Here is a 26827-nt window from a genome sequence, read left to right on the forward strand (position 1 = left end):
GCAGGCCCCCGGCACCGGGGCACGTTGGGTTGTTTTATGAAAATCATTGCCCTTCTCATCAACTGATTGAGACACGGTTGCAGCCTCACACGTCGCCGTGAGCAGTGGCCGAGCCCAGGCCCCGCGCCCTCGCCCGCTTTCCCCCGATGGCAGACACCCTGTCCAGTCCCAGTGGGACGCTGACCGGTCACCTCGGCACACGCCCGCCACCTGAGGGTCCTTCCCGGCCCCGTCTCTCCTCTGCACTGCACCGTCATCTCAAGAAGGTTATGCGAGCGGCACCCGCGTGTGGGACCTGGGGGCGGGCCTGCGCCACGCGGCCGTGACCTCAGGTGGCCCATCGGGGGCACGGCCACCAGGCTGTCCTCCTCACGGTGGCCGTGGAGGTGCACGGTGCGTTCACCACGCAGAAGGGCGTGGTCTTCATGCAGACGGGGGACAAACGTCCAGGGAGGGAACAGGTGGCCTCTGGTGTCCTGTCCACTCCTAAGCCACGTTCATTTTCCGGAGACCGAGTGTAAACTTCTGGCCGGTGGCACATGTCCCTCTTCCGGGGACGAGCACATGAGCTGAAGGCCCACCTCACCCCTGCATGCCCGTGTCCCAGAGGGACTCCCCAAGGGGGGCGAGTGTCAGGGGTCAGAGCCGGGGGTGGAGGAGCTTCTCTTGCTTCCCAGCGCCCATCGGCACCGCAGGCAGCGGGTGGGATGGTGTGACGCCCACAGCACGGGGGAGGGGTGGGCTCGGCCAGGCCGGGGGCCCCACGCGGTGGGCTCGAGGGGGACGGGCAGGCGCAGCAGACTCAGCCCGGGCCACCCGCTGAGGCTCCGGACTCGTGGACGCCCGCGGGACGCCTGCGGGACAGGCGGGGACCCCGGTGGACACACTTCCAGGGGCTCCTTTCTGGGTGGGAGGGGGAGTGAGAAGGCGAGGGGAGGGCGTAGCCCCCGCCCAGCCCACCTGACCTCTGACCTCACGGGGCGCCGCGGCCTGCCCTTCGCAGGGCCTCTCGCCACGCCCCGGGCTCCGCGGACACAGCGACGTGGACGTGGCGCCCCCCAGCCAGACCCGCAGTCCACGCCGCCCGGAGCGACTGGGGCCCCACCGTCTGCTCATCCCTCTGCCTCCAGACAACGCTTAGGCCGAGAATATGAAATGGCGATTTATTTAGACCGGTACACGTGATGCCCACGAGACCTGCGTTTCCAACAACTTGCAGAGACGCCGAGTCTGTGAGCAAGGCACTGGCCGGGGGTGGGACGACCGGATGATCCCCCCCGGGTCACACCCCCAGAATCCTCTCCACACGCCCCAGGGGGCAGCGCACGGACCGGTTACTGCACCTGTGTTCTCACAGCGGGGGTGGGAAGGCTTCGGGGAGAGGCCGAGGGGAGGGTGGAGGCCGGAGGGGGGCGGGGCGGGGGTCCCGGGAAGGCCCGGCACGCGGGGCTGCGAGCCAGTCGCCCGCACCGCCCCAAGGATTCCCCAGGTGACGGCACAGGACTGGACACGCCCCGATGTTTGGAGGTTCGTAGCGGGGGCTGCAGGGCTCCGCTCCGTGGTCACTGCCAGATGGGAGGCGACGGGACAGGGACGTCCCGGTGGGGGGGGGGGGGGCACGGCGCCAGGACCCAGGTCCCCACTCCTGCCCAGGGGATCCTCAGAAAGTCCTGTTTAACTTAAATCTCCAGGCTTTTTCTGTGGAGGGTGGAGGCGACCAGCCCATTAAGAAAACCACCCCAAGTGCCACGTGACTGTTTGAGACTGGCTGTCGAATCCCAGAAAACCACCTTCACGAGACCGGGAGGGAAGAGCCAGAGCCCAGCTTCACTGAGGGGCACTGAGCGGTTAGGCCTCTCGGTCCTTGCCGTGCTCGGGACCGCGGACTGTCCTCGACCGTGGTGGCCACGGCCGAGTTACCGTATAACCGGCCTTTCCAACACCTGGCTACGCGTTCATGCGGTTCACTTCCTTTTAAGGAAAACACAGAGGTGGTTTCCGCCTCAGCCTGGGCCGAGCTGAGCTCCGTCTAACTGCTCATCTACCTGCGGCGGCAGAAGCAATCATTAACTGGCTTGGAACTCACTGGAATTCACCGAGCTGGCACTTGGCCAGAGCTCAGAGCTGGCGGGGCGGGGGGGGCAGTGGCATGGTCAGGCCTCCGAAGGACCCAGCCGAGTCTTCTCAGGCTCACAGCCAAGGGGCCTGAGAAGGGCCATCCTCAGGTGGGGCACCAGTGTCCCGACCTCACAGGTCCCTCCTAGGTCAAGGGTCGACAGCAAGGCGAAGGTGGGTGGCAACGAGGCCGGTCCTGAGGGGCGCAGGCGAGCAGTGCAGACGCGGCCTCCCCAGGACGCCGCAGCTCCGACTGTCCTCGGAGCGTGTGCACGCAAACACATAGGCACGTATTTATACTCGTGCACACAATACATTATACACATGCCCACCACATACTCATGCACGTGTACACACACGCATTTCAACATATATACACACACAGACATGCACGCACGCTCACATACACCCCCCACGCTCACAGGTATATACATGCACTTGTGTATATGCTCACGTGTGCATGCACACACAGGTACACACAGTGTGCACATGCATACACTCATCTGTGCACACATACACACCCACACGTGTATACACACACACACGCACACACTTTCAAGTGTGTGGCCTGGACTCCCCCCCCACTCCGACGGCCACACGCCCTGGGCCAGGCCGTTTAGTACTTCAGGTCCCCATTGATGGAGGTCGTGGACACCCTGCTGACCAGCCCCTGGCGGTCCCCCCGTCTCTGGCAGTGGTTCCTGATGAGCTTGTAGATGGCGAAGCCGGGGATGGCCAGGCAGGGCACCCCAGCCACGATGACCACCACGGCATACACCCAGCCTGGGTACGTGACCTTCTGGGATTTAGGAAACTCCTCCTGGGGAGAGAGCAGGGGTGACAGCCGCGTGTACAGCCAACAAGGTCTCCTACAGGGTACACGCCCCTCCCCCCGTAGGTCACCTCCCGGCCCTCGTGGCAGAGGGGCGGGGCACCCTGGGCTCCCGACCCCACAAGGAGCAAGACCCCCACTGCCCCCTCCGCTGCAGCCCCTCGGCTCACATAGGCAGGGTCCCAGACGCTGTAGATCAGCTCCTCATTGACCTTGACCACAAAGAAGAACAGGAAAATGACCAGCATAAGCAGTGGACTGACCACCCTCCACGTGACTTGCCAGAAGATGTTGGGCTTGTGGCCAATCATGAACTCGATGTCCCTGTTGAACCTGGACACGGAGGTGGGAAGAAAGCTGTCACCGGGATGTGGTCAGGCCTACGATCCCCTCAAGGCCAAGGGCGGCTGGCCTGTCCAGCCCAGACAGACATCACCGTCTGCAGCCGCAGCCTGGCCTTTCCTCTGACCGGAGTCCCGGCCGTCCCTGTGCAGAGACCTGCCACCTCAGGGCCTAGCCTCTGGAGGCCCAAGGCGCCACCGCCCAGGGCTCCAGCCCGCAGACTTGCCGCGTGGAGGTCCGGGCAGGCCTCGCTGAGCAGGGTTAGAGCTCCGGGGACGAAGGGCAGGCTGGGAGGCCGTCCCGTCCCAGCCTCCCTGCAGGGCAGCGGCTCCACAGCTGGACAGCCCCCCCCCCCCCACCCCGCCCTGGGCCGGACTGCCTTCTGCACCAGAGCCTGTGTTCCGCAGAAATGAGCGTGGCGCCCGCGGAGCGTGGCCACGAGCTGCCCAGGACACAGAGAATCCAGAGGACATTTCTGGGAAGGTACCGCTGCCCAGGCCTCAGCCCCAGGCTGGACCCAGCAGGGCCAGGGAGGCCGTGGTGCGTCTCCTCTGTGTCGGTCCGTCCCCCCGTGTGTCGTGCAGCGACCCCCACGAGCGTCCGGCTCCACGCCGTCCCGGGGCGCTCACAGATGGCCGTGCCCTCATTCACTCGGTCACGGGCCTGCATCACAACTCTCTTCCCCGAGTCTGCTAGAGCAGTGAGCGCGGGGCGCGGTCCTCGGTGGCCCCCGGGCTGGTTCGAAGCGTGTTATGTCCCAGCGCGGGCAAGCTCTCGCGGGTACAGAAGCCGCATCCCGACATCGGCGCGCCTCCCAGGGCTCGTGCGTGCGCACTGGTGCTGGACACCGGCCGGCGGTCTCTGAGGCCCTGGTGAGCCCGGCCCCTGGCGAGGGCACCTCGGCCGCGTTCTGGGCCCCGGCTCACCTCCGAGCGGGGCGTGATGCCCTGAGCGTCCGGCCGAGCAGACCACTGACAGGCCCACTCACCACCTCTCTTCACCTGGGGCTCCGTCTGGCTGCGTGGCACCGTCTCCCCTAGAAAGGCCCAGAGCGCCCGCGCCACGGAGCTCCCCTGGCCACGCACCCCTAGTTGTAGCGAAGCACACAGCACCCCCCCCCCACCCGGGCCGGCAGCCCCGGGGCCCCACAGGGAAGCCTTGCTCCCCACGGCGAGCGCCCTGCCCCGGCCGTGTCCAGCTCTCACTTCCGCTGCTCGCGCCCCGGCCCCGCGGCTACTCAGCCCCTCCTGGTCCACCTGAGCCCGCGTCTCGTGTAGTTCAGGCTTCGTGGCCTATGAGACACGACAGTGCTTTGCCTCCGTGTGGCACAGCTGTCCTCAGTTAGGAATTTTCAATCGCGTGGTCAGACCGGAGGGGTCTGTTTCCGGGTGGTTGCCGATTCCTCTCTCCCACCCCCAAGACCGCGTGGCCTGTCAGCGCTCATCCGTGCTGGGTCTGGAAGCACCCACGGCCGGAAGTTCACACGGCTCCGGGCGGCCCGTCTCCTCTGCCCACGGCCCCGCCGACCCACGCCCCGCGCGCTCTCCAGGGACATGCACGCTCGGCCCCGCGTCACACGCGCCCGTCTCCCCCTGCCCCCAGCGCGGGAACTTCCTGCCTCCCTCCTACCTGTCCACACCGTACACGTAGACCACGGCAAACATCTCGCAGAAGGCGATGATGAGCAGCGGGATGGAACCGGCGTAGCTGTCCAGCAGGGACAGCCAGTACTGGCCCGAGTTCAGCGTGAAGATGAACGCGATCAGGTACGTCCCCAGGCAGATGAGGCCTTCGGGACAGAGAACACGGCTGCTGCGGACCCAGGCCCCGCGCCCCGGCCGAGGCCGCGGCCTGGAGGCTGTCCCGGCCCCACATACCTGTGAGCAGCTCTTTGGGCCACTTTTCGGGGATGATCTTGAGGTCCTGCAGGGGCACGACCACGCCCTCCATGTTGCCGAACATGGACGACAGGCCCAGGCAGAAGAGCATGATGAAGAAGAGGACAGACCACAGCGGGGACACAGGCATTTTGGTGATGGCTTCCGTGAAGACGATGAAGGCCAGCCCCGTGCCCTCCACGCCCTGCAGGGTGGGCAGCTCCATCAGCGAGGCACACGCCCTCCCGAGGGCCCCTGTCCTTCCCCGTCCCTGCACCTGCCAAGCACCCCTCCTCCGCCCCCCGCACAAGGAAAGCGCCGATTTCAGCCACCCGGGAAAACCACCAGAACTCATCTCTTGGGCCCAACTGCATTTTTAAAAGCTGACTGAGTTCAAACACCAGGAAGTGGGTGGCACTGCTGGGCAGCAGTCAGGGCCCCACGCGGCCCAGACAGACATGTGGCAGGCACGGCAGACCGTCTGCTCGCTGACAGGTGTCACCCCACAGGACGCTTCCTGAGCCGCTCCCCACACAGCTGGGCTCCGAGCTCAGGATGACTTTACTAGCCTGAGCACGCGTCCCGAACAGACGCCCTGGGGCTGTGAACAGTGGGCCGGGCTGTGCGCGCCGACGGGCTTGCGGACGCAGAAGTGCCAGGGCTCCGCGTGGCACCCCGGCTGACCCCGCGCCCCTGCCTTTGGCCCCACGTGGGTCAGTGAGACCTCTGCCTTGGCTCCTCCCTCCAGGCAGTGTGTGTTCCTGGTGGGGCTGACAGGCGAAGTCGGGAGCCCGGGGCCCCCGTGTTCCCTGCAGGTCACGGGCTCCGGTCCCGGGGACCCACTCAGAAGTCAGGGACCCCAAAGTAACTTCACGGCATCTACATGAGTCTGTGGAAAACGTGCCGCTGCCCTCCACGCACCAGCTCCGCCCTGCGGGGCGAGCCAGGACTTCGGGAGGACGTGGTAGTGAAGGGCAGAGGTGCGCCCATGCGAGGAAACTCAGGATGACCGGGCGAGCCCAGCCAGCCCCGGGGCACAGACTGCAGCAAAACCAGAGGCAGACGCAGCAGCCTGGTGGCCTGGGGCTGGGGATGGGGCGGCGGGGACCCACTGCTGATGGAAAACTCGTGGCGAGGGCCCTGGCGGCATGTGGCATGCCCCCAAATACCCTGCGGCTCCAAATAAGAAAATTGCAGAATGAAAACTGATAAATTCGGGCTCATAAACCTTAACGACATGGAAACATCACTCATCATTAAAATTGGACTTAGAGGGGCGCCTGGGTGGCGCAGTTGGGTAAGCGTCCGACTTCAGCCAGGTCACGATCTCACAGTCCGTGAGTTCGAGCCCCGCGTCGGGCTCTGGGCTGATGGCTCAGAGCCTGGAGCCTGTTTCCGATTCTGTGTCTCCCTCTCTCTCTGCCCCTCCCCCGTTCATGCTCTGTCTCTCTCTGTCCCAAAAATAAATAAACGTTGAAAAAAAAAAAAAAATTGGACTGAGAGGAGCGCCCAGGTGGCCCGGTCAGTTGAGCGTCGACCTCGGCCCGGGCCATGATCTCGCAGTTTGTGAATTCGAACCCCATGTCACACTCTGTGCAGACAGCCCATCCGTGCAGAGCTTGCTTTGGATCCTCTGTCCCCCTCTCTCTGCCCCTTCCTACCTTGCGCTCTCCCAAAAAGAAGATATTAAAAACATGTCTTTAATAAAAGAGGAAATAAGACTGGAGTTCAAAGGCAGTGGGACATCAGAGCAGATCTGCAGCTGTACTAAGATGTGTCAGCCTCCCCGAGTGACATATGCCAATCAAGCGAGGTTGCGAGACGGTTATACGGACACTGGCGCTTTTGTAGGAGGAACTATAGTAAAAGTAGCCCACGGGGTGTTTTCACGTGTTTGACGTGAGGCACTGGAGGAGGCCAGGCCCGTGGGCACCGGGCTCGCAGGGGAAGCTCGGCGCCCGCCCCTGCCCCCAGAGCCCGAACCGCAGGGGCGCCACCCGAGGCACCGACCTCCGAGAGGAAGGAGTTCATGTCACAGGTCTGGAAATGCAGTTTCGCGTAGGCCTCGGGCTCCGTGGCATTGAACCACTGCTGCACTTCCGCGAAGTTCTCCTGTGTCACGTTGCCCTCAGGCAGGTCGAAGCCGTTGATAAGTGTCAGGATGTTCCTGGAAGAGAGCCAGGCTGGCTGCAGGCCCGGGATGGGGCGGGGGGGGGGGGGGGGGGCTCCCTGGAGGCAGTTTGCAAGCTCCTCAGGGCGGGCGAGCCACCTACGTGTTGAAGCAGTCGTCGAAGCGCTCGGTGGCACGGAAGCCGATGATGGAGTAGACCACGGTGGCCGCGTACACGGACGTGAAGCCGTTGATGACCGACACGATCACCGAGTCCCTCTCACAGTTGTTGCTGCCGTGAGAGCACGGGCTGGTCACTGACGGCCGGGGACGCCCGCCCGGCCCGTGTCAGCGCTCAGCGAAGACGGCGCAGCTGCGTCCCGACCCCGCTCTGCCCTTCTGCCACTTCCCCACGCCCCCATAGCCGCCAGTCCTGGAGACCCCGGGTTCAAATCCCTACTCCCCTGGGTCGTGAGGCTTCGAGGTGCTGGGCTTGGCCAGGACCCCCAACTCCCCCTGGACGCCCAAAGCCCCCCTGCAGCCCAGAGGGCCCAGAACATGGCCCCTGACCTCCCACCCCCACCCGCTGATGCCAACACCCTCCTTCCAGATGCTTCTGATGGCCGGCATCAGAAAGTGGGATAATAAGGTGTTGGCGAGGGTGTGGAAAAATCGGGCCCGCCACGGGACGGCTGGGTGAACACAGCGTGCCCGTCCACACACCGGGCGTGGCTCGGTCGTGGGAGGAAGCACGCCCCGACACAGGCTGCAGCAGGGCCGGACCCCAAGGACATGGTGCGGTGACGGAAACTAGACGCAGAGGACGGCTCCCGGGCGTCCGTGCCCTCGAAACAGCCCAAGAGGCGGTGGCTGGTTCAGGGGAGGGGGCACAGGGCTCCCTGGGGCGGGCAGCATCTGCGGGGCCTGGAGACGGCACTGGTACGACCCTGGGAACGTGGGAGCCCAGCGGACGAATGGTCCCGGGGGGGGGGGGGGGGGGGGGGGGAGCATGTCCTGTCCCGCCCAGCACCACGGCCCCTCCCCCTCCGCGTCTGCTCCCGAGGCTTGCTCAGCTCTCTGCTGGACCACTGGTCCCAACCGGACGGCCCTGGAGACCCTGGGGGTTTGGGCCCCTGCCGTGTGGGTGTCGGCCTGGGCTGGGCTGCAGGGACGGGCGCCCCTGGGGGTCCTGGGTGCCTGGGGGCGAGGGGGGTGGAACACCAGGGCTCAGGGTCACGGAGACCGAGGCGCCAAGGGGAGGCTGGGTCGTAAACGGGCCTCACTGGAGGGACCCCCCTGGTGAAAGCCCTCCGGAGTCACCAGCCCGCCTCTATGCACCCTGTGGCCACCCCCACTGCTGGGACCCAGGTCCCTGTACCCGTCCACCCCCGCCCTTGGTAGGGAGGCCCGCCCACACTCACTGCACAGAGTTGTAGCTGGAGAAGGAGATGAGACCCCCGAAGGCCAGCGAGAAGGAGTAGAAGACCTGAGCCCCCGCGTCCAGCCAGGTGACCGGGTTGGCCAGCTCCGTGACCTGTGGCAGGACAGAGACCCCTCAGCCTCACTCCCAAGGTGTTGGCTGACACACGGCCCGGTGGCGGCCACCCTCTGTCCACACAGCCGTACTTGAGCCGATGGGCCCGACGCCCCCGGCCCGGCCACCCCCTGCCTCTGGGCGGACCTCAGGGGACTCACGTTGGGCGTGAAGAGAAACACGATACCATTGGTGGCTCCCTTCAGTGTCAGACCCCGGATGAGAAAGATGGTCAGGACGACGTAGGGCAGCGTGGAGGTGACGTACACAGCCTGTGGGCGGGGCAGGTGCAGGGGGGTGGGGAGAGAGGGCTGCGGGTTAGGACCCCCTCCCGGGTGCCCCTGGCCCCCAGACTCCAGGCAGGGAGGTGTGCCCGACCCTCCACTTCCCGGCGTTCTGCGTGACCGTGACCATCTGGTGCCTCCCGACTGGGGATACCCGTGGGTCCCACGGCTTCCTGAGCACGTGGGCAGCAGAGGCCCCGCCCAGACAGCGGTGGGGGGGAGGGGCCACGACCCTCACAGGGGCCGAAGGTGCACGGGCGCCCCCCAGCCCCGCGGGCACCTTGCCGGTGGTCTCGATGCCGCGGATGGTGCACACGTAGAGCACGCTCCAGGCACAGGTCAGGCAGAGCAGGACCCACCACTGCACGGAGCCGGAGTCGCTGATGGAGGTGGAGATGTTGAGGGTCTCCCGGTACCAGAAATAGTCCACGGAGGAGCTGCGCGCGCACTCCTCCACGTAGCCTGGGGGCGGGCCCTCGCACACATCAGAGCGGGCACGGGGTGCGAGCCGAGGTGGGGAACAGGGGGACCGGGGCCCGAGCCACGAGAAACACGGGTCGTGTTTTTGAGACATTGACAGCGGGGACGTTGAATGTGCCCGTGCACACCCACACATGCACACCCGCACACACACCCATACACGCGCACACGCACACCCACACACCCATGCACACACACCCGCACACCCACACACCCGCATGCCCACACATATACACCCACACCCGCACACCCACGCATGCACACCCACACCCACACATACGCACATACACACGCACATGCATACCCACAAACGCACGCCTACACATGCACGCGTACACCCGCACACCCACACCCGCACATGCACACCCACGTATGCATATGCACCCACACACGGTGCACATTCACACAAATATGTGCACACGAGTGTACCTGCACGCAAACACAACTCCCATGCATGCATGTGTGCACATGCACGCAGACCTATGTGTACATGCGCCTATGCACACCCACACACGTGTGCACGTGTGGGGTGTGCACCCGGGCCTTGACCGCCTGCCCTCTCCCTCTTGTCCCTGCTGCAGGCAGACAAGAACCCCACAGGCTTGGCCCGGGGAGGGCTCACGATGCCATCCCAACAATGTCGGGGAGCGGCTTCCGGGACACCCCACGCACATCCCCCCGGCAACTCAGAACCCCACGCACGGCTGTCCTCGCTGCAAGGCCCAGGCGGATGGGCAGCACCCCCTTCCTGGGCCACACCGCCCCTCCTGACGGGGAAGCCACCATTTTTTAAGGGCTTTTCTCCTGCAACGTGCCCTTCTTTTAATGCCCTATTGCCTTAAGTGTGCCCTGGGTTATGCCCGACCTGAGCTCCAGGCATCCAAAGTCTGGAAAATCAGAGGGCAAGGGTCCGTGGACGGTCAGCCCACGTGATCAAAGGTGCGGCCTCCCCACCCTGCTAGTGGCAGCTCCCCAGCTCCCCGGCCCTGCCCAGGGCTCACCTGTCCTGTTGGCGTTGAGCGGACACTCACTCCAGGGCAGGGGGTCCTGGAAGGAGTTGAAGAAGTACCACATGACCCAGGCGATGATGGTGTTGTAGTAGAGGCCCACCATGAAGGACACGAACATGGACGCGATGCCTGGAGGGACCAGACCGTCACTGCTCAGGAGTGGGGGTCACTACTGGGTGAGAGGTCAGTGCCGGGCGAGGGGGTCAGTGCCGGGCGAGGGGTCAGTGCCGGGCGAGGGGTCAGTGCCGGGCGAGGGGTCACTGCCGGGCGAGGGGTCAGTGCCGGGTGAGGGGTCACTGCTGGGTGAGGGGTCACTGCCGGGTGAGGGGTCACTGCCGGGCGAGGGGTCAGTGCCAGGCGAGGGGTCAGTGCCGGGCGAGGGATCACTGCCGGGCGAGGGGTCAGTGCCGGGCGAGGGGTCAGTGCCGGGCGAGGGATCACTGCCGGGCGAGGGGTCAGTGCCAGGCGAGGGGTCACTGGTGGGCGAGGGGTCAGTGCTGGGTGAGATGTCACTGCTGGGGTGAGGGGTCAGTGCTGGGGTGAAGGGTCAGTGCCGGGCGAGAGGTCAGTGCCCGCTGAGGGGTCACTGGTGGGCCAGGGGTCACTGGTGGGCCAGGGGTCACTGCTGGTCGAGAGGTCAGTGCCGGGCAAGGGGTCACTGCTGGGTGAGGGGTAAGTGCTGGGTGAGGGGTCACTGCTGGGGCAAGGGGTCAGTGCCGGGCGAGGGGTCAGTGCCAGGTGAGAGTCAGTGCCGGGCGAGGAGTCACTGCTGGGTGAGGGGTCAGTGCCGGGTGAGGGGTCAGTGCCGGGCGAGGGGTCACTGGTGGGCGAGGGGTCACTGCTGGGTGAGGGGTCAGTGCCGGGCGAGGGGTCACTGCTGGACGAGGGGTCAGTGCCGGGCAAGGGGTCACTGGTGGGCGAGGGGTCAGTGCCGGGTGAGGTGTCACTGCTGGGGTGAGGGGTCAGTGCTGGGGTGAAGGTTCAGTGCTGGGTGAGAGGTCAGTGCCGGCTGAGGGGTCACTGGTGGCGAGGGGTAACTGGTGGGCGAGGGGTCACTGGTGGGCCAGGGGTCACTGCTGGTCGAGAGGTCAGTGCCGGGCAAGGGGTCAGTGCCGGGTGAGGGGTCAGTGCCGGGCTAGGGGTCACTGGTGGGCGAGGGGTCACTGCTGGGTGAGGGGTCAGTGCCGGGCGAGGGGGCACTGCTGGACGAGGGGTCAGTGCCGGGCGAGGGGTCAGTGCCGGGCGAGGGGTCAGTGCCGGGCGAGGGGTCAGTGCCGGGCGAGGGGTCACTGCCGGGCGAGGGGTCAGTGCCGGGTGAGGGGTCACTGCTGGGTGAGGGGTCACTGCCGGGTGAGGGGTCACTGCCGGGCGAGGGGTCAGTGCCAGGCGAGGGGTCAGTGCCGGGCGAGGGATCACTGCCGGGCGAGGGGTCAGTGCCAGGCGAGGGGTCACTGGTGGGCGAGGGGTCAGTGCTGGGTGAGGTGTCACTGCTGGGGTGAGGGGTCAGTGCTGGGGTGAAGGGTCAGTGCCGGGCGAGAGGTCAGTGCCCGCTGAGGGGTCACTGGTGGGCCAGGGGTCACTGGTGGGCCAGGGGTCACTGCTGGTCGAGAGGTCAGTGCCGGGCAAGGGGTCACTGCTGGGTGAGGGGTAAGTGCTGGGTGAGGGGTCACTGCTGGGGCAAGGGGTCAGTGCCGGGCGAGGGGTCAGTGCCAGGTGAGAGTCAGTGCCGGGCGAGGAGTCACTGCTGGGTGAGGGGTCAGTGCCGGGTGAGGGGTCAGTGCCGGGCGAGGGGTCACTGGTGGGCGAGGGGTCACTGCTGGGTGAGGGGTCAGTGCCGGGCGAGGGGTCACTGCTGGACGAGGGGTCAGTGCCGGGCAAGGGGTCACTGGTGGGCGAGGGGTCAGTGCCGGGTGAGGTGTCACTGCTGGGGTGAGGGGTCAGTGCTGGGGTGAAGGTTCAGTGCTGGGTGAGAGGTCAGTGCCGGCTGAGGGGTCACTGGTGGCGAGGGGTAACTGGTGGGCGAGGGGTCACTGGTGGGCCAGGGGTCACTGCTGGTCGAGAGGTCAGTGCCGGGCAAGGGGTCAGTGCCGGGTGAGGGGTCAGTGCCGGGCTAGGGGTCACTGGTGGGCGAGGGGTCACTGCTGGGTGAGGGGTCAGTGCCGGGCGAGGGGGCACTGCTGGACGAGGGGTCAGTGCCGGGCAAGGGGTCACTGGTGGGCGAGGGGTCAGTGACGGGTGAGGTGTCACTGCTGGGGTGAGGGGTCAGTGCCAGGCGAGAGGTCAGTGATGGGCGAGGGGTCACTGCTGGGTGAGGAGTCAGTGCCGGGCGAGGGGTCACTGCTGGCTTAGGGGTCAGTGCTGGGGCGAAGGGTCAGTGCCAGCCGAGGGGTCAGTGCCGGCTGAGAGGTCAGTGCTGGGGTGAGGGGTCAGTGCCGGGCGAGGGGTCAGTGCCGGGCGAGGTGTCAGTGCCGGGCGAAGGGTCACTGCTGGGTGAGGGGTCAGTGCTGGGTGAGGGGTCAGTACTGGGTGAGGGGTCAGTGCCGGGTGAGGGGTCAGTGCTGGGTGAGGAGTCAATGCTGGGGCAAGGGGTCAGTGCAGGGTGAGGGGTCAGTGCCGGGCGAAGGGTCAGTGTCGGGTGAGGGGTCAGTGCCGGGCGAGGGGTCACTGCTGGGTGAGGGGTCAGTGCTGGGTGAGGGGTCAGTACTGGGTGAGGGGTCAGTGCCGGGTGAGGGGTCAGTGCTGGGTGAGGAGTCAATGCTGGGGCAAGGGGTCAGTGCAGGGTGAGGGGTCAGTGCCGGGCGAAGGGTCAGTGTCGGGTGAGGGGTCAGTGCTGGGGTGAGGGGTCAGTGCCGGGCGAGGGGTCACTGCTGGGTGAGGGGTTAGTGCCGGGCGCGGGGTCACTGCTGGATGAGGGGTTAGTGCCGGGCGAGGGGTCACTCTGGGTGAGGAGTCAGTGCCGGGCGAGGGTCACTGCTGGCTTAGGGGTCAGTGCTGGGGCGAAGGGTCAGTGCCAGCCGAGGGGTCAGTGCCGGCTGAGAGGTCAGTGCTGGGGTGAGGGGTCAGTGCTGGGCGAGGGGTCAGTGCCGGGCGAGGGGTCAGTGCCGGGCGAGGTGTCAGTGCCAGGCGAGGGGTCACTGTTGGGTGAGGGTTCACTGCCGGGCGAAGGGTCACCTCCGGGTGAGGGGTCAGTGCCGGGCGAGGGGTCAGTGCCAGGCGAGGGGTCAGTGCCAGGCGAGGGGTCACTGTTGGGTGAGGGTTCACTGCCGGGCGAGGGGTCACCTCCGGGTGAGGGGTCAGTGCTGGGGTGAGGGGTCAGGGCCGGCCGAGGGGTCAGTGCCGGCCGAGGGGTCAGTGCCGGCTGAGGTGTCACTGCTGGGGAGGAGCCTCCTTGCTGACCGTAAGGAGTGGACGGAGGAAACTTGGAGAGCAAGAGTGTGGCCTCAGCAGTCAGCCCACCTCCGGGCCATCCAGCCACTGCCCAGCCCTGATCAGGGCAGGGAGTCGGCAGGGGCGGGGTCTCTACTCTCCCCGTGCGTCTACACCCTCCAACCCGCTGGTCGCCTGGGGACTCGGGATGGTGTCCGCTGCCCCGCCGGGCCCTGGCGGCCAGCAGTGACCCAGGCCCTGACCTGAGCTTGTAAGGAGGGCTTTGCGAAGGCCCGGGGGGCGGGGCCCAAGCGCCGGGCCCCTCCCCTCCCTGAAATCAGGCCGTGAAGGCGGGGAAGGGAGGAGGGGCGCCTGCCGCCAATAGGGGACCCCGGCAGAGCCCGGCGCACCTACGCCCTTCAGGGCCGGGTGGATGGAGCTCCAGACGCCCACGCTCCCCTTCCGCAGCCTCTGCCCGATGGCGAACTCCAGATGCAGCAGGGGGATGCCCTCCACGACCAGCAGGATGAGGAACGGGATCATGAAGGCCCCTGTGTGGGCAGAAGCGGCAGCGTGTCAGAGGACGGCTCACGGGAGGGCGACGGGCCACCCCTGGCGACGCAGGCGTTTGTGGGAAGCACCTGCAGAGACACAAACTTGGGAGGTTCCCGACCACAGGGCCACGAGCACCGCCGCGCAGGGAGCCACCGCGCGCCGCCTCCCGACGGTGGCGTCCGTGGGCCGTGACGACAGCTCCCGGAATCAGCGGAGGCGTCCGCGTGCCGGGGGGAGCCGGGTGCGAGGGTCAGAGGGGAGAGGTCACGGGAGCGGAGGGTTCAGGCACCCACCCGGGGGGTGCACGCTGGGGTCCTTGATCTGAGCCTCGGGAGGCTAGCTGGGGAACACTGAGGGCCTCGGAAGGCCCTGACCCGGAGCCGCGACCACATGAGGGGATGCAGGGACCCCCGGGACTGGGGGCACCAGGACCAGGCTGGCTCAGCGCAGGACAGCAGTTTGAGACGGGAAATTAGTGAAGGCGGCGGGCTCGGGGCCCCTGGGCCGCTCCCTCCTCAGGCCGAGCGCGACCTGGCAGAGACCAGCACAGCCGAGGTCACCAGAGCGTGAACTTCGGGCTAGGTCGCAGCTGCGCTGTAGGGACTGCTGACGAGGGTCTGGACACACTGATGGCTTCAGGACTGACTGGTGCGGTCAGCGGGGGGCGGGGGAGGGGCGAGCATTCGGTCCCTCTCCCGGGCCATCTCTGCCAGCATCAGCCTATACCCCCTCTGCCCTGGGTTTGCTCCCTGCCTCTTTCTCCTCTGCGGGGGCCCTCGTGTTGGGAGGGACAGCCCCCCCCCCGCCCCCCGCGCGGAGCCCAGTGGCGCTCCCACCCCACGGTGGGCCATCCTCGGTCTGCGTGCTGGACTGCCTGAGTGGCCTCCCTCTCAACGCGGGGCTCCGGGGACAGACCCCTTCGGATGCCGAGGTCAAAATTCCAGGACAGCAAGGGGCATGGGCCACGACTGGGGATGTGGCCCTCAAGGTGACAATGACAGAAAATCAAAGAGCGAGGACGGGCACGGGGAACAGAAGACCCACCAGCTGGATCCCCTTGGGTCTGGGGGCCCAGCCCGGGCCACAGGCTCACGGGCAGGGGCCACCTACACCCCACCAGGACCTGCTCACTGGGTCACCGTGTCACCGTGTCCGTGAGGGTTAAGATAAAATAAAAGAGCTGCGTCTCCAATGTTTTCTTAGGGGCTTGATTTGAATCTCTAAGCGGGCGCCTGGGAGCTCGACCGGTCAAAGGTCCAACATCAGCTCAGGCCACGATCTCACTGTGAGTTCGAGCCCTGCGTCAGGCTCGCTGCTGTCAGCACAGAGCCCACTTTGGATACCCTGCCCCCCTCTCTTTCTGTCCTCCCGCCACCTCACGCTCTATCTCTCTCAAAAATAAACATTTTTTTTTAAATAAAAGAGAGAAAGAAAAAATCTCTGAGCAAAATTACCAAGAAAACAAGTCCATTTGGGGACAAGGCTCCAGAATGTCCTTCAATCTCCCCTTTTCTCATGACGCCACTTTCACCCACCAGCCTTCCGGGCCCTCCATCCCCATCAGGAAACTCCTATTCATCCTGGGAAACCCCATTCGGATAGCCCCTCTTCCAGGAAGCCACCTGGGTTCTCCTGGTGCCCTCCCTCACACAAGCTCCTCCAGGTGGGCGGCTCCCCTGAGTGTGAGGCTCCGCCCCGGTGGGCACAGCCAGCGGGGGAAGGGGGGAGGAGGGGTCAGGCACATGCCCACTCCACCCCCAAAATGAGCCGTCTGTGCCCCCCATGTTGTGGGGCCCATCCCAGCGAGGCAGGTGGGTCTGCCTACCCAGTACCCCGGCCCGGGGCAGCGTCCAGCCTGGAGCAGCCCCTCGGCCCCATGCTCTTTCCAGGGATGAGAATGTTCTCCAGCAAGGCCAAGAGCTCTTTACAGATTAGGCCCTGGGGGATACGCGGCTTTTTTTTTTTTAAACCCAGCTACTTCTTTCCTTCCCGTGGGTAAAGGTGGAGGGAGCAGGGAAAGGCAGAGGAGGGAGAGCGGCCAGCAGGCACCGTGGCGCCCGGATGTGGTTCCAAAGGTCCCTGGAGACGGGCGTCCCTGTGCTGCCCAGGCTTCCGCACCGGTGGACACGCGCGCACACACACGCAGAGGCAGCCCGCTGCACGGGGGAGGGGTGGACGGCACCCAAGGGGGACAGACCCGCTGATGCGGAAGCACGGCTTGCGTTCTAAGGAACCGGGGAAACAGGGCGGGGAGTCTGGAGACCCACGGGAGGCCCAGTTGTGTTAGTCCTGAGGGGCAACCACACTCTCAACGGGCCGCGGGGGGCTTTGTGGGATGTGGGTGGCACTCATCACGGAATTGGTCCCGGGAAACTGGCATCGTTTCCCCAGGCTCCCCCAGGCGATGGCGACAGATGTGCGGGTGGGGGACCAGCCTCCCAGGACACTGCCTGCCTCCCCCAGGGTCCCTCCCCGCCAACCCTTTCACTGTCACCCCCAGGGTCCCTCCCCTCCATCCCTGTCGCTGTCATCCTGAAGGCAGATGTGGATTGCTGCCCCCCACACCCCCACCCCCGGGTCTTCCCGCCTTCCGTCCACAGTCCAGACCAGACTGAACTCTCCAGAAATCACCCAAACGCCGGAGAGCCATCTTGGGCGAGCGGTTCTGCCCTCCCCGCCCCTGGGACCTGCACCTTAGGGCCCGTGCCCGGGTCCTTTCCAGGCCCGGGAGGACAGCACGGGGTCACCATGGCCAAGGCACAGAAGGGCGATACTATCTGAGCTCACAGAGGAGGAAACTCCTAAAGAGAAGTGCACCCGGAGACGCGTCTGACATGTGGCAGCAGGGACTCTGGGGGAGGGGACAGACAGGGACCCTTGGAGGAGTTCCCGATGCCAGCTCTGGGCTCGGCTCACGTGCCCCTGCCCAGCGCCCCGGCCCAGGCCCACGTCCACACACGGGTTTCCTCCTAGGTCAGCGTGACCCACAAACCCTGCAGCACCTTCCCATACCCACCCCAGTCCCACCCCAGTCCCACCCCAGTCCCACCCTAATCCCATTTGCATCCTATTCCCACCCCACCCCCCTCCGATGCTCTCTCCTGCCCCAGGAAGCTTCCCTGTGAGGGGGCGTGCCCCGTGCCTGCTCTGGGTCAGGGCGTGGGGTGGGGATAAACCTGCCCTTCAGGGGCTCGTGGACCTGTGTCACTTGCAGGCGAGCACAGAGCCCGGTGCCCAACTCCCACCGAGGTGGGAGGAGCACTAGCCAAACACAGCCCCCTGAGGTGGTGCAGGCGGAGGACACAGCCCACCCGGGAACCACCTGCACCCGCGCCCTTCACAGCGCTGCCCCGGCGACCCCGTCAGAGAGACCCAGCGTTGGGGACCTTTCGAGTGACCACACAGTCTCCTAACGCCAAGCGCCAGAGGGGGCACTGCACGTGGGTGCACGCGCGCGTGGGTGAGTGGGTGTGTGCATGAATGCATACGTGCGTGTGTGGGTGCACGGGCGTGTGAATGTGTGTGTGTGGGTGCGTACCGTGCGCGCGCGTTGTGTGGGTGTTGCGCGGATGTGCGGGGGCGTGTGTGCACACGCGTGGGTGTGGGCTGCGCGCATGTGTAGGCGCGTGCGCTGTGCACGCATTGAGAGCGCGGGTGCGTGCGCGCGTGGGTGTGTGGGCATGTGCGTCAGTGCGGGATGTGTGCGCGCAGGAGTGTCGGGTGGGTGCGTGCGTGCGCACCGCCGCGGCCACAGAGGATACCGCAGAACGTTGTCGACTGAATCGAAATCAGGGTCTGGGATGTCGTTTTGTCTACTTTTCTGACTTTTTTCCCCGCAAAATATAAAGTTAAAAATAAAGTAAATGAATATTTGTCGTACTTTGCAAATTACCCAAAAGTCCTGGAAGTAGTTGGAGGCATGTTACGTCTTCACGGAACCAGCTCCCTCAAGTCACGCCACCCCCCCACCCCTTACAGCTGGGGCCGCAGGCGTGGGAGGCGTCGCGCGGAGGGTCACCGGCTGCGGTCACCTCCCTGCGGCCCTCCGCCTCCTGGGCTCCGCTGCTGGCCTCCTGGTGGGCGTGGGTGGCCTGGACGGGACAGAGCGTGAGCCACGGAGGGTCCCAGAGCTCAGAGGTCGGACCCCCAGCCCCGCCGCCAGCGTGGAACCTCGCTGTGGGGGCGCAGGGCAGGCCTCCGCTCCCCGGGCTGACTGGGGGACAGCCCGTCAGTCTGCAGGGTCTGGGGGCACGGTTCCCGCGGGTGAATACAGCACCAGGACCACAGTGCAGGGGTGCAGCCAGCCCCCTTCCCTGCGCAGGGGGCAGGAAATCTGCGGGGTGCTGGGCTCCCAGTTACAAGTGAGCAGGAGCAGGCTGGGACCCTCTCTTAGGGTGGCCCTGGGGGGCACGTGAGCGGGAAGTCCCAGAAGGAAGGCGCAGCGGCCCCAGAGGCAGCTGGGTGGCAGGCTCACGGACAGACCGCAGAGGCTGCACTGCTGGGGCCCCTCCTCCCTCCGGCTCCCCCTGTGCTGTGACCGCCGCTTCCGCTTCCGCTTCCGGAGTCGGAAGCTGGACCAGGGGTCTGTGAGACACACCCTCCCAGACCTTGGGAGGCTCAACCCTGGGAAGTTCAGGGCCCCTGAGGCTGACCCAGGAACGGGCACTTCTGCCTTTCCCGGGGATGCTTTTAGATCACAAAGCCCAGGTGAGAGCCTGTGGGTGCTTCAGAGTAAGGAGCAAACAGCCCCGCAAACACATCACTGGGACGCCCCGTCCCCGGGACAGCCAGCCCGCTCTGCACAGCCGGTCTCCCCAGTGAGCACCTGCCCCTGCCCCTGCCCCAGACCCCTCCTTGTTTACAGCTCAGCCCCAGCCCAGGGTTCCCCAGGGCTGCGGCACCCCTCCCTGGGCCCAGGGCCCGGCCGCGGACTCATGGGGGTTCCGTCCCTGTCGCCCCCAGGGACCGGAGGCGGGTGAAGCGACGATGGTGAGGACACAGAGCCAGCACCACAGGGCTGGGGGAGAGGGAGAGGGGCAGCCTCGGCCTGTGGAAGGAGACCCCTGCAGTCCAGGCAAGGCCCTCCAAGGCCTCTGGGGGTGGCAGGGCGGCCTGAGGTCAGGGAGTCCTTCTGTGGGTCGCCTGCTCCCGGCCCAGCTCCCTCCTCTGTCCAGGCAGGAGTGCGGTGCCCGCGTGGTGGCCCTGCGAAGGGCTGTCCCCCACTGGTCCTCCCGCTCTCAGAGAGGGGGCTCCATCCAGAGGAGTGGCCGGTTCCCCTCAGACCCCTCACACCCAGGTCAGGTGTGCTCTTCGAGGACGCACACAGACGCTTGGACGCGCGGGTCTGGGTGGCAGACATCCCTCGCCGGCCCCACGAGCCAAGAGCAGAGCGCTGTGGGGGCCCGGACCGCCCTGCAACCCTGCCCAGCCCTGCCCCCGCTGCGGACGTGGAGGCCGAATCCACAGGGGAGGCAGGTGGCACTCCAGGGGGACGGCGTGTGTGACCGCGGCCCCCGGAGACTCCTCCCCCTCCCTGCGAATGGGCTCCTCGGTCCGGGGCCCCATCCCGTTGTTCACAGGCGGACCCCCTTCCAGCCCGGGGCTCACCTCCGCCGTGGCTCTGGCACAGGTAGGGGAAGCGCCACACGTTGCCCAGGCCCACGCAGAAGCCCACGCAGGTGAGCATGTACTGGGCCTTGTTGTCCCACTGGGGCCGGGAGCCGGCCTCCTTGGCCTCGATGCTCTCCAGCTGGTCCAGGGACGGGATCCGGTCCTCCAGGCCCGGGTTGGGCAACACGAGCCTCACCATGGTGGTCACAGGGCCGGTCCCTGGTGGCCCAGGCGGGTCGGGAGCCAGAGGGCGAGTGGCCGCAGGCCCAGAGCCCCAGCACTTTATAGGGAACCTTTGGCACCTCGCCCCAAGCACCTGGCGTCAGCAGATCTGGAGGTGAGTCCGCCCCAACTGTTAATGCCTTATCTGTGGAGGCGCCGCAGACCCTCGGGACTGCCCCACAGGCGCTGGCCGGCCCCTCCCACTGAGCAAATGCAGCCGCCAAGGCTCCCGCCCCCAGGGTGCTCCCGAGGCTGGGTTCCCCCCCCCTCCCTGCAGGACACCGCTGCTCTCCAGACCCTGGGATGCTCGGCTCACCGCCACACTCCCCAGTGGCAGAAGGAGGTGGGGCGGCGCCCCCCCCCCACCCCCGGCTCTCTCTGCCAGCAGGCTATGTGCGGGGCCATCCCTGCCCCGCCCCACCCCGTCCAGGGCCGCGAGGTGGACCTGGGCCCTGGGAGCAGCCCACTGCCCTGCTCACTCGGAGTTTGGAGCTGCCTGGACCCCTCCGGGCCCCGAGCACCAGGCTCTAACCAGCCTCCCAGGGAGCTTTGGGTCCCCGCTGGCATCTGGGTACCGAAGCCCCTTCAGATGCGGGGTGCCTGTAGGTGGGCCCCTGGGACCCACAGCAGCCCCCAGGGCGCTCGACTCCCCGGGTCGTCACCCGGCTGTCCCCCAGCCTCTCCGGGCAGCTGCGGGATTTCTGTCCTCCTACCCAACGCCGGGCATGGGGCGGCCCTGAGAGGGGTGGGGGGACGGCAGTGGGAAACGGGGTCCCACTGCGGTCAAGCAGGGAGGCTTGGGGGGCCCGCAGCACACGCGGAGAGTGTCGTAGCCTCCACCTGGTGCCCTCTGGCCCAGCCTGGCCTCTAGCCTGGGAGAGCAAGGGAAGAACCCCACCCGAGGGTTACGACGGCCAAGCCGATCCTGAAGGCAGAGCAGAGTTTGGGACAAAGTTAGTGTGGGTGGGGGCGTGCCCACCAGCGATCTGCACCTGGCAATCCTTCTGGCCCGCTGCCACTTTTCCTGGGGTCACTGACCAGGCCACACCCAGCCCCTTCGGGGCCGTTCCCTCAGGAGCTCCCTTCACTGGCCTGCGGGGTCGGCTGGGTGCAAAGCCCTCTCCGATGGCCCTGTTGACCGGCCTCCACTCCCACCCGGTCCTTCCCAGAGGGATGGGCTCTGTCGCTGGGAGTCCTTTGCTTATCTGTCTCCCCAGTGACCCGCTCCACTGGACAATAACGTCCCTTCCGGCCCGGGGCTGCCTGACCCCGACCCCACCCCACTTGACTGGTTCATGCTGACATTCGAGGAACAATCCAGGGAAGGCAGGTGAGGGTCACTCGGGAGGGGTGAGTCAGGAGTCCAACCTTTGCCCTCAGGACAGGGGGCCTGGGGAAGGGTGGAGGCCGGAAGGGAGGTATCAGGTTAGAATTTAGGTGCATCTGGTTCCTGAGACGAGAGCAGGACAGGCAGACAGATGCCACCGCAGAGACAGAGACGGAGAGACAGAGGGACAGAAGGGGAGACAGACAGAGAGAGATGGAGACAGGGACAGAGGGACAGAAACAGAGGGAGAGACACAGGAACAGAGATAGAGGAAGTGACAGAGACAGAGGGAGAGACAGAGGAACAGAAGGGGAGACAGAGACAGAAAGACAGAGACAGAGGGACAGAGACAGAGGAGAAACAGAGAGAGAGACACAGGAACAGAGACAGAGGGAGAGACAGAGACAGAGGGAGAGATGGACAGAAGGGGAGACAGAGACAGAGGGAGAGACGGAGACAGGGACAGAGGGACAGAGGCAGAGGGAGAGGCACAGGAACAGAGACAAAGACAGAGGGAGAGACAGAGACAGAGGGAGAGACACAGGAACAGAGACAAAGACAGAGGGAGAGACAGAGAGACAGAGGGAGAGACAGAGACAGAGGGACAGAGAAACAGGGAGGAAAGAGGTGCCCCAGGCTGGCCCAGGTCCTAGGGGTGGGGACGGGGATGGCGGACGGTCTGGACACAGGGCGGAGGTGCTACCTGGACCCCGAGGGCCAGCGAGGGAGAGGAGTCTGGGCTGAGGTGGGGAGCAGCCCAGGGCTCTGTCCTGGGTGTGTCCGGAGTGGGGCCCCCTCCCCGCAGGAGCCCTGGTGTGGGGGAGGGTCCCCGCCCCACCACAGGCCCCCCTGAGGGGTGTACCTGGGGCTTCCTCCGGGCAACTCTCTCTGGAAGCTTCCACAGGAACCCAGACCCGGACCGCCTTCCCTGTGGCGGCCAAGGCCCCCACCCCTGCAACCGAGCCTCAGCCCCAGATCAGGTCTCGGGGCTCTGAGCCCCAGCTTCCCCATCTGTAAAACGTGACCGCGGTAGCCAAGTCCACGGCTATCTGCCGGGAAAATATCTGGAAGGCGTACGTGGGCGAGAGAAGGCCAGGTGCCTGAGAGCTAGGCCTGAGCAACCAGGGTCCCCACAGCAGGGACAGGGGCTCCAGCCAGGCCCCAGAGCTTGCTTGGGCCCCCCAGCAAAGCGGTACTTTCTGCCGAGTGCCCCCAAGGCCGGGTGCCACCCACGGGCTCTCCGGGCTCTGCCCTCCTAGGTGGGGGGCCGGAATTGGGGTGTGGAATGCGGGGCACAGACATAGACCCAGCAGGAGGTGGGGGGCTTCTGCCACAGCCCCCATGAGGCTGCGGGCCCTCGTGCTCCCCTGCCTCCCCCCACTGCCCCTGCTCCCTCCTGCCACTCCTGCCCCCTCCTGTCCCCATCGCCACTCCCTCCTGCCCCTTCCTGCTCCCTCCTGCCCCCTCTTTCCCCCTCCGGCCCCCTAGAATCAGCTCCTGCACTCTAAGGCCAAGGGTCTCAGTGCCAGGAGTCCCGCCCGACCCGCCTTGACCCCGACCCTGTCCCCCCACTGCAGCCCACCGGGCCCACATCCGCCCCAGGGCCTTGGCGCTCTGGATGCTCCCCCTGCCCGGCTCCCTGCAGGTCCAGCAGGCCACGGTCCCCCAGGGTCAAGTGGTGACGTTGAGCACACAGGGCTGCCCGGTGCCCGCCCCTCTGCTCCCCTCTCTACTTTCCTTCCCTGGGTGGTGGCATCATTTCCTTCTGAGGTGCGGTCCATCCTGTTATTTCTCTAACTGCTTTTCTTCTCTCTTCCCCCGAAGGCCCGAGGCTGCCTGGGCTCTCACGGTTGGCCAGATGAAGGGGTCCCGCGGCTGTCCCCAGATGGGTGCATCCAGGGAGGTGGCCGGACAGGCACCTGGGCCTCCGTCCCCAGCTTCGCTTGCCCAGGGGCCACGGGAGCCCCGCAGCCACGCTCCGTGGTCTTCGTGGCAGGAGGTGCCAGGCCGTTCCGGTGAACAGGTGAACCGACTAGATGAGCCTTTGCTTTTACTACGGTCATGGTTGGAAACAGACCAAGGCGCTAAAAGCATCCCCACCTCCCGACCCCTGTCCGGGTGCCGGGTCCCGGGGCCTGAAAAGTGACAGCCCCACCCTCGGCTGCATGGGGTGGACACCTCCCTCGAAGCCCAACAAAAATGAGGGCGCATTGTGAGCAAATGGAGGTGTGTCGTGGGGCCGGCGAGGACCCCGAAGCGGAGCCCCTCCCCACCCTTCCCCACCTCAGACCGCAGCCCCTCCCCACGTTTGCCCAACAACTTCTTTTACAAAAGAAGGTAAAGACCCCTGAGCGTTTTCAGCCCCCCACTGCGGATGCGTCCCCTCCCCTTGTTCCGTGGACCCCAGGGCCCCCCACGGCCCACCAGCTGCCCCGGGCCACTCTGGGTCCTGATAGACGCGGGACAGGACGATGAACGTGTTCTCCTAACTTGGCTGGTCTGCTCTGTTGTACGAACAGGGGACAGGGGACACGTAAATCACAGGACACGTGTCCATCCGCTGCTTGTGTCATCGGTCAGGCTTCCAGGCAGCAGGACACTGCGAGGAGGGAAGTTTCCAGAAGCCAAAAGTTGCGCGCGGGATCTCTACTGCAGGGTCTGTGCACAAGGGCCGAGGGTCACCTGGATAAGTGTGCACGTGCGTGAGTGACACACGCACCCTCACTGCCTCACTGCCTGAAATGATACTGTCTGTGCACGATTTTTATTTTCCTTTTATTAAATTAAAGAAATTTTAAACTGAATGTACAATTTCACTCATTTCATTTTGTTCACCTTCTATTAAATTTTTCTTTCCGATGCCATGTTTGATGTGGAACACGAGAAGTATTCAGTGCGTTGGGAGTACCTTCCGTGATTATAGCGAATTTCCCGAATGTGGCTCATCCCCGCGGTGTCCATTTTCCCGAAATAAATGTATTTGTACGTACGTGTGTTTGTTACTGTCTTATGGGTTGATGACCTTCCATAAGGCAGGCACATCCGGGTAACAGTCACCCAGACAAAGGCATAGAACATTCCAGAACCCCAGCGCCCCCCCTCCCCAAGAGAACCGCACAGGGGGCTCAGCTCTGGGGGGCTGTCCCTTCCTTCCCTCCCTCGGAGATGCCTGCTCAAGTGTCCTTGTCTCTGGAGGCTCTGCCCCTTCCCGTCGACCTGCAGGGCGGCTTGAAACATTCCGGAACATGTGTGCCGCGAGCTTCCTCCCCACGCAGCCGCTGGCCTGGCCTCTCTGTCCCTGGCGTCTCCCTGCTCCCTGCCCACACGACCGATGGTGAAGATGCCCTCACGCTTTATTCTGGAAGCAGTGGGGTTTTTGCCTGAGACTCAGTGCCCCCCCTCGAATTGTTTCCAGGGCAGCGGGTTCTCCAGAGGGGTTTGCCCCGGCGCTGTTTAGACGTGGCCTCCCCGCCTTCCGCAGGGCCGCTCGGCCCACACTCCTGGTGCTGCCCCGTCTCCCGTCTCTCCCTTCTCCCGTCTCTTGTCTCTTACGTCTCTCCCGTCTCCCCCATCTCTGCTGTTCCCTCAGCTCCTCTGCACGTTTTGTCGAGGGCACACGTCTTGCTTGTGTGGCCTTATAGCGAGTGCGCCTGGAAAAGCGTGTCCCCCTCTGCTCTCCTTCGCGGGTGTGCTCTGCTCACGCGTCCACAGCGAGCCACCCCCGCGGGGAAGCTGCCGGATTTGCCGCGCCGCTGGGCCTCCTCGGATGGGGGCCATGGGCCCAAGGAGCAGCAGGTTGTCCTCCCGCAAAGGAGCAGGTCCCTCGGGGGTGGAGGTCCTGAAGGCCTGTCGTGAGACCCGGTCCGGGGTGTGTGTGCGCTGCCGTGAACCGCGTGGCTCCCCAGCGTTCGCCTCCCGGCGGCCTGCCCTCCCTTGGAAATCTGCTTCTAGGACCTGTGATCTTTGATTTCTACAGATCACTTCAACACAAAATCACACCGACGGAAACGACGGTTTTCATCCTTTTGCCTTTCATTGTTCTTGCCTCATGACAGCTCGTCGGGCACGACGCGGGCACACGCGGTGCGAGCCACGCTCCCACCGTCACCCCTGGGCCCGTCAAGGACGGCGGGGACTTCTGCGCAAACACCCACTGGCCTTCCTTCTCCCGGCAGCAGCTTTACCAGTGATTGTGAACGGGCGTCAACTCTATGAAACGCCTTCCTACGTTGGCAAGAGGGTTACCAACTTGCCGCCCTTCATCCTCTCCATGTGGCAATCACACACCTTGACCTTGCCCCGCGAAACAGTCTTGCATTCTTGGAGTAACGCCACCGTCCCTGGCGCACAATCGTTCAGTCGCCGGATTCGGTTTAGCCCAGGTTAGTTTGTGGGTTTTACAATTGTTCCTGGACCGTGTGAGTCAATCCACAATCAGAGTCCCCCCCCCCCCCCCCCCCCCCAGGCAGCCGCCGGCTGTGCGGAACGAAGGGACCAGGGCTGGCCTGCTCACTGCATTGTCACTCACAATAGAAATTTTCACTCAGAAATCTTTGCTAGTTTCATAAGTTTAAGAACCTGTGAGGGCGCCTGGGTGGCTCAGTCCGTCGAGCGTCCGACTTCAGCTCGGGTCACGATCTCGCGGTCCGTGGGTTCGAGCCCCACGTCGGGCTCTGTGCTGACAGCTCGGGGCCTGGAGCCTGCTTCTGATTCTGTGTCTCCCTCTCTCTCTCTGCCCCTCCCCCACTCATGCTCTGTCTCTCTCTGTCTCAAAAATAAATAAACATTAAACAAACAAACAAACAGGGGCGCCTGGGTGGCTCGATCAGTTAAGCGTCCGACTTCGGCTCCGGTCATGATCTCACTGTCTGTGGGTTCGAGCCCCGCGTCGGGCTCTGTGCTGACAGCTCGGAGCCTGGAGCCTGTTTCGGATTCTGTGTCTCCCTCTCTCTGTGACCCTCCCCTCTTCACGCTCTGTCTCTCTCTGTCTCAAAAATAAATAAACGTTAAACAAACAAACAAACCAACAAAAAAACCGTGTGGCTGACCGGGACCAGACAGCTATGGAAGCTGTTACAAAGTGGATTTGATCCTTGATCAACTTTGTGGTTTGGTGTGCCGGGTTTTAGTTCAACAGGCCACACGTTCAGCGTTAGATATCTT

At 65.2% G+C, this 26827-nt stretch overlaps 1 protein-coding gene and 1 long non-coding RNA gene across 2 annotated transcripts; one reads left to right on the top strand and one right to left on the bottom strand.

Annotated features, from left to right (window-relative positions):
* Positions 1-1149: 1149 nt before the first annotated feature.
* SLC6A19 (solute carrier family 6 member 19) lies at positions 1150-20456 on the bottom strand. Its single transcript, XM_045443115.1, has 12 exons — positions 20113-20456; positions 14361-14501; positions 10576-10713; positions 9375-9556; positions 8972-9082; positions 8698-8810; positions 7440-7568; positions 7177-7333; positions 5167-5371; positions 4919-5078; positions 3118-3280; positions 1150-2935 (listed from the first exon to the last, which is right to left on the bottom strand). Exons 1-12 carry the CDS (start codon positions 20312-20314, stop codon positions 2732-2734), a joined length of 1905 nt encoding a protein of 634 aa, XP_045299071.1. The 5' UTR covers positions 20315-20456; the 3' UTR covers positions 1150-2731.
* On the top strand, positions 18089-24653 carry LOC123579305. Its single transcript, XR_006702719.1, has 3 exons — positions 18089-19494; positions 23489-23687; positions 24184-24653. It is a non-coding gene; the product is annotated as an uncharacterized LOC123579305 (long non-coding RNA).
* The last annotated feature ends 2174 nt before the right edge of the window (positions 24654-26827 follow it).

This window comes from Leopardus geoffroyi, chromosome A1 (assembly GCF_018350155.1).
Source record: "Leopardus geoffroyi isolate Oge1 chromosome A1, O.geoffroyi_Oge1_pat1.0, whole genome shotgun sequence".
NCBI lineage: Eukaryota > Metazoa > Chordata > Mammalia > Carnivora > Felidae > Leopardus > Leopardus geoffroyi.

Coding starts and splice junctions, on each gene's coding strand:
- SLC6A19 (XM_045443115.1), bottom strand. CDS start 20,314: ATGGTGAGGCTCGTGTTGCCCAACCCGGGCCTGGAGGACCGGATCCCG. Junction 8,811..8,971: donor TGTTTCTCTTCACGCCCAAC/GTGAGTCCCCTG, acceptor GTCCTGCCACAG/GTCACGGAGCTGGCCAACCC. Junction 7,569..8,697: donor TCCAGCTACAACTCTGTGCA/GTGAGTGTGGGC, acceptor CTCTCACGGCAG/CAACAACTGTGAGAGGGACT.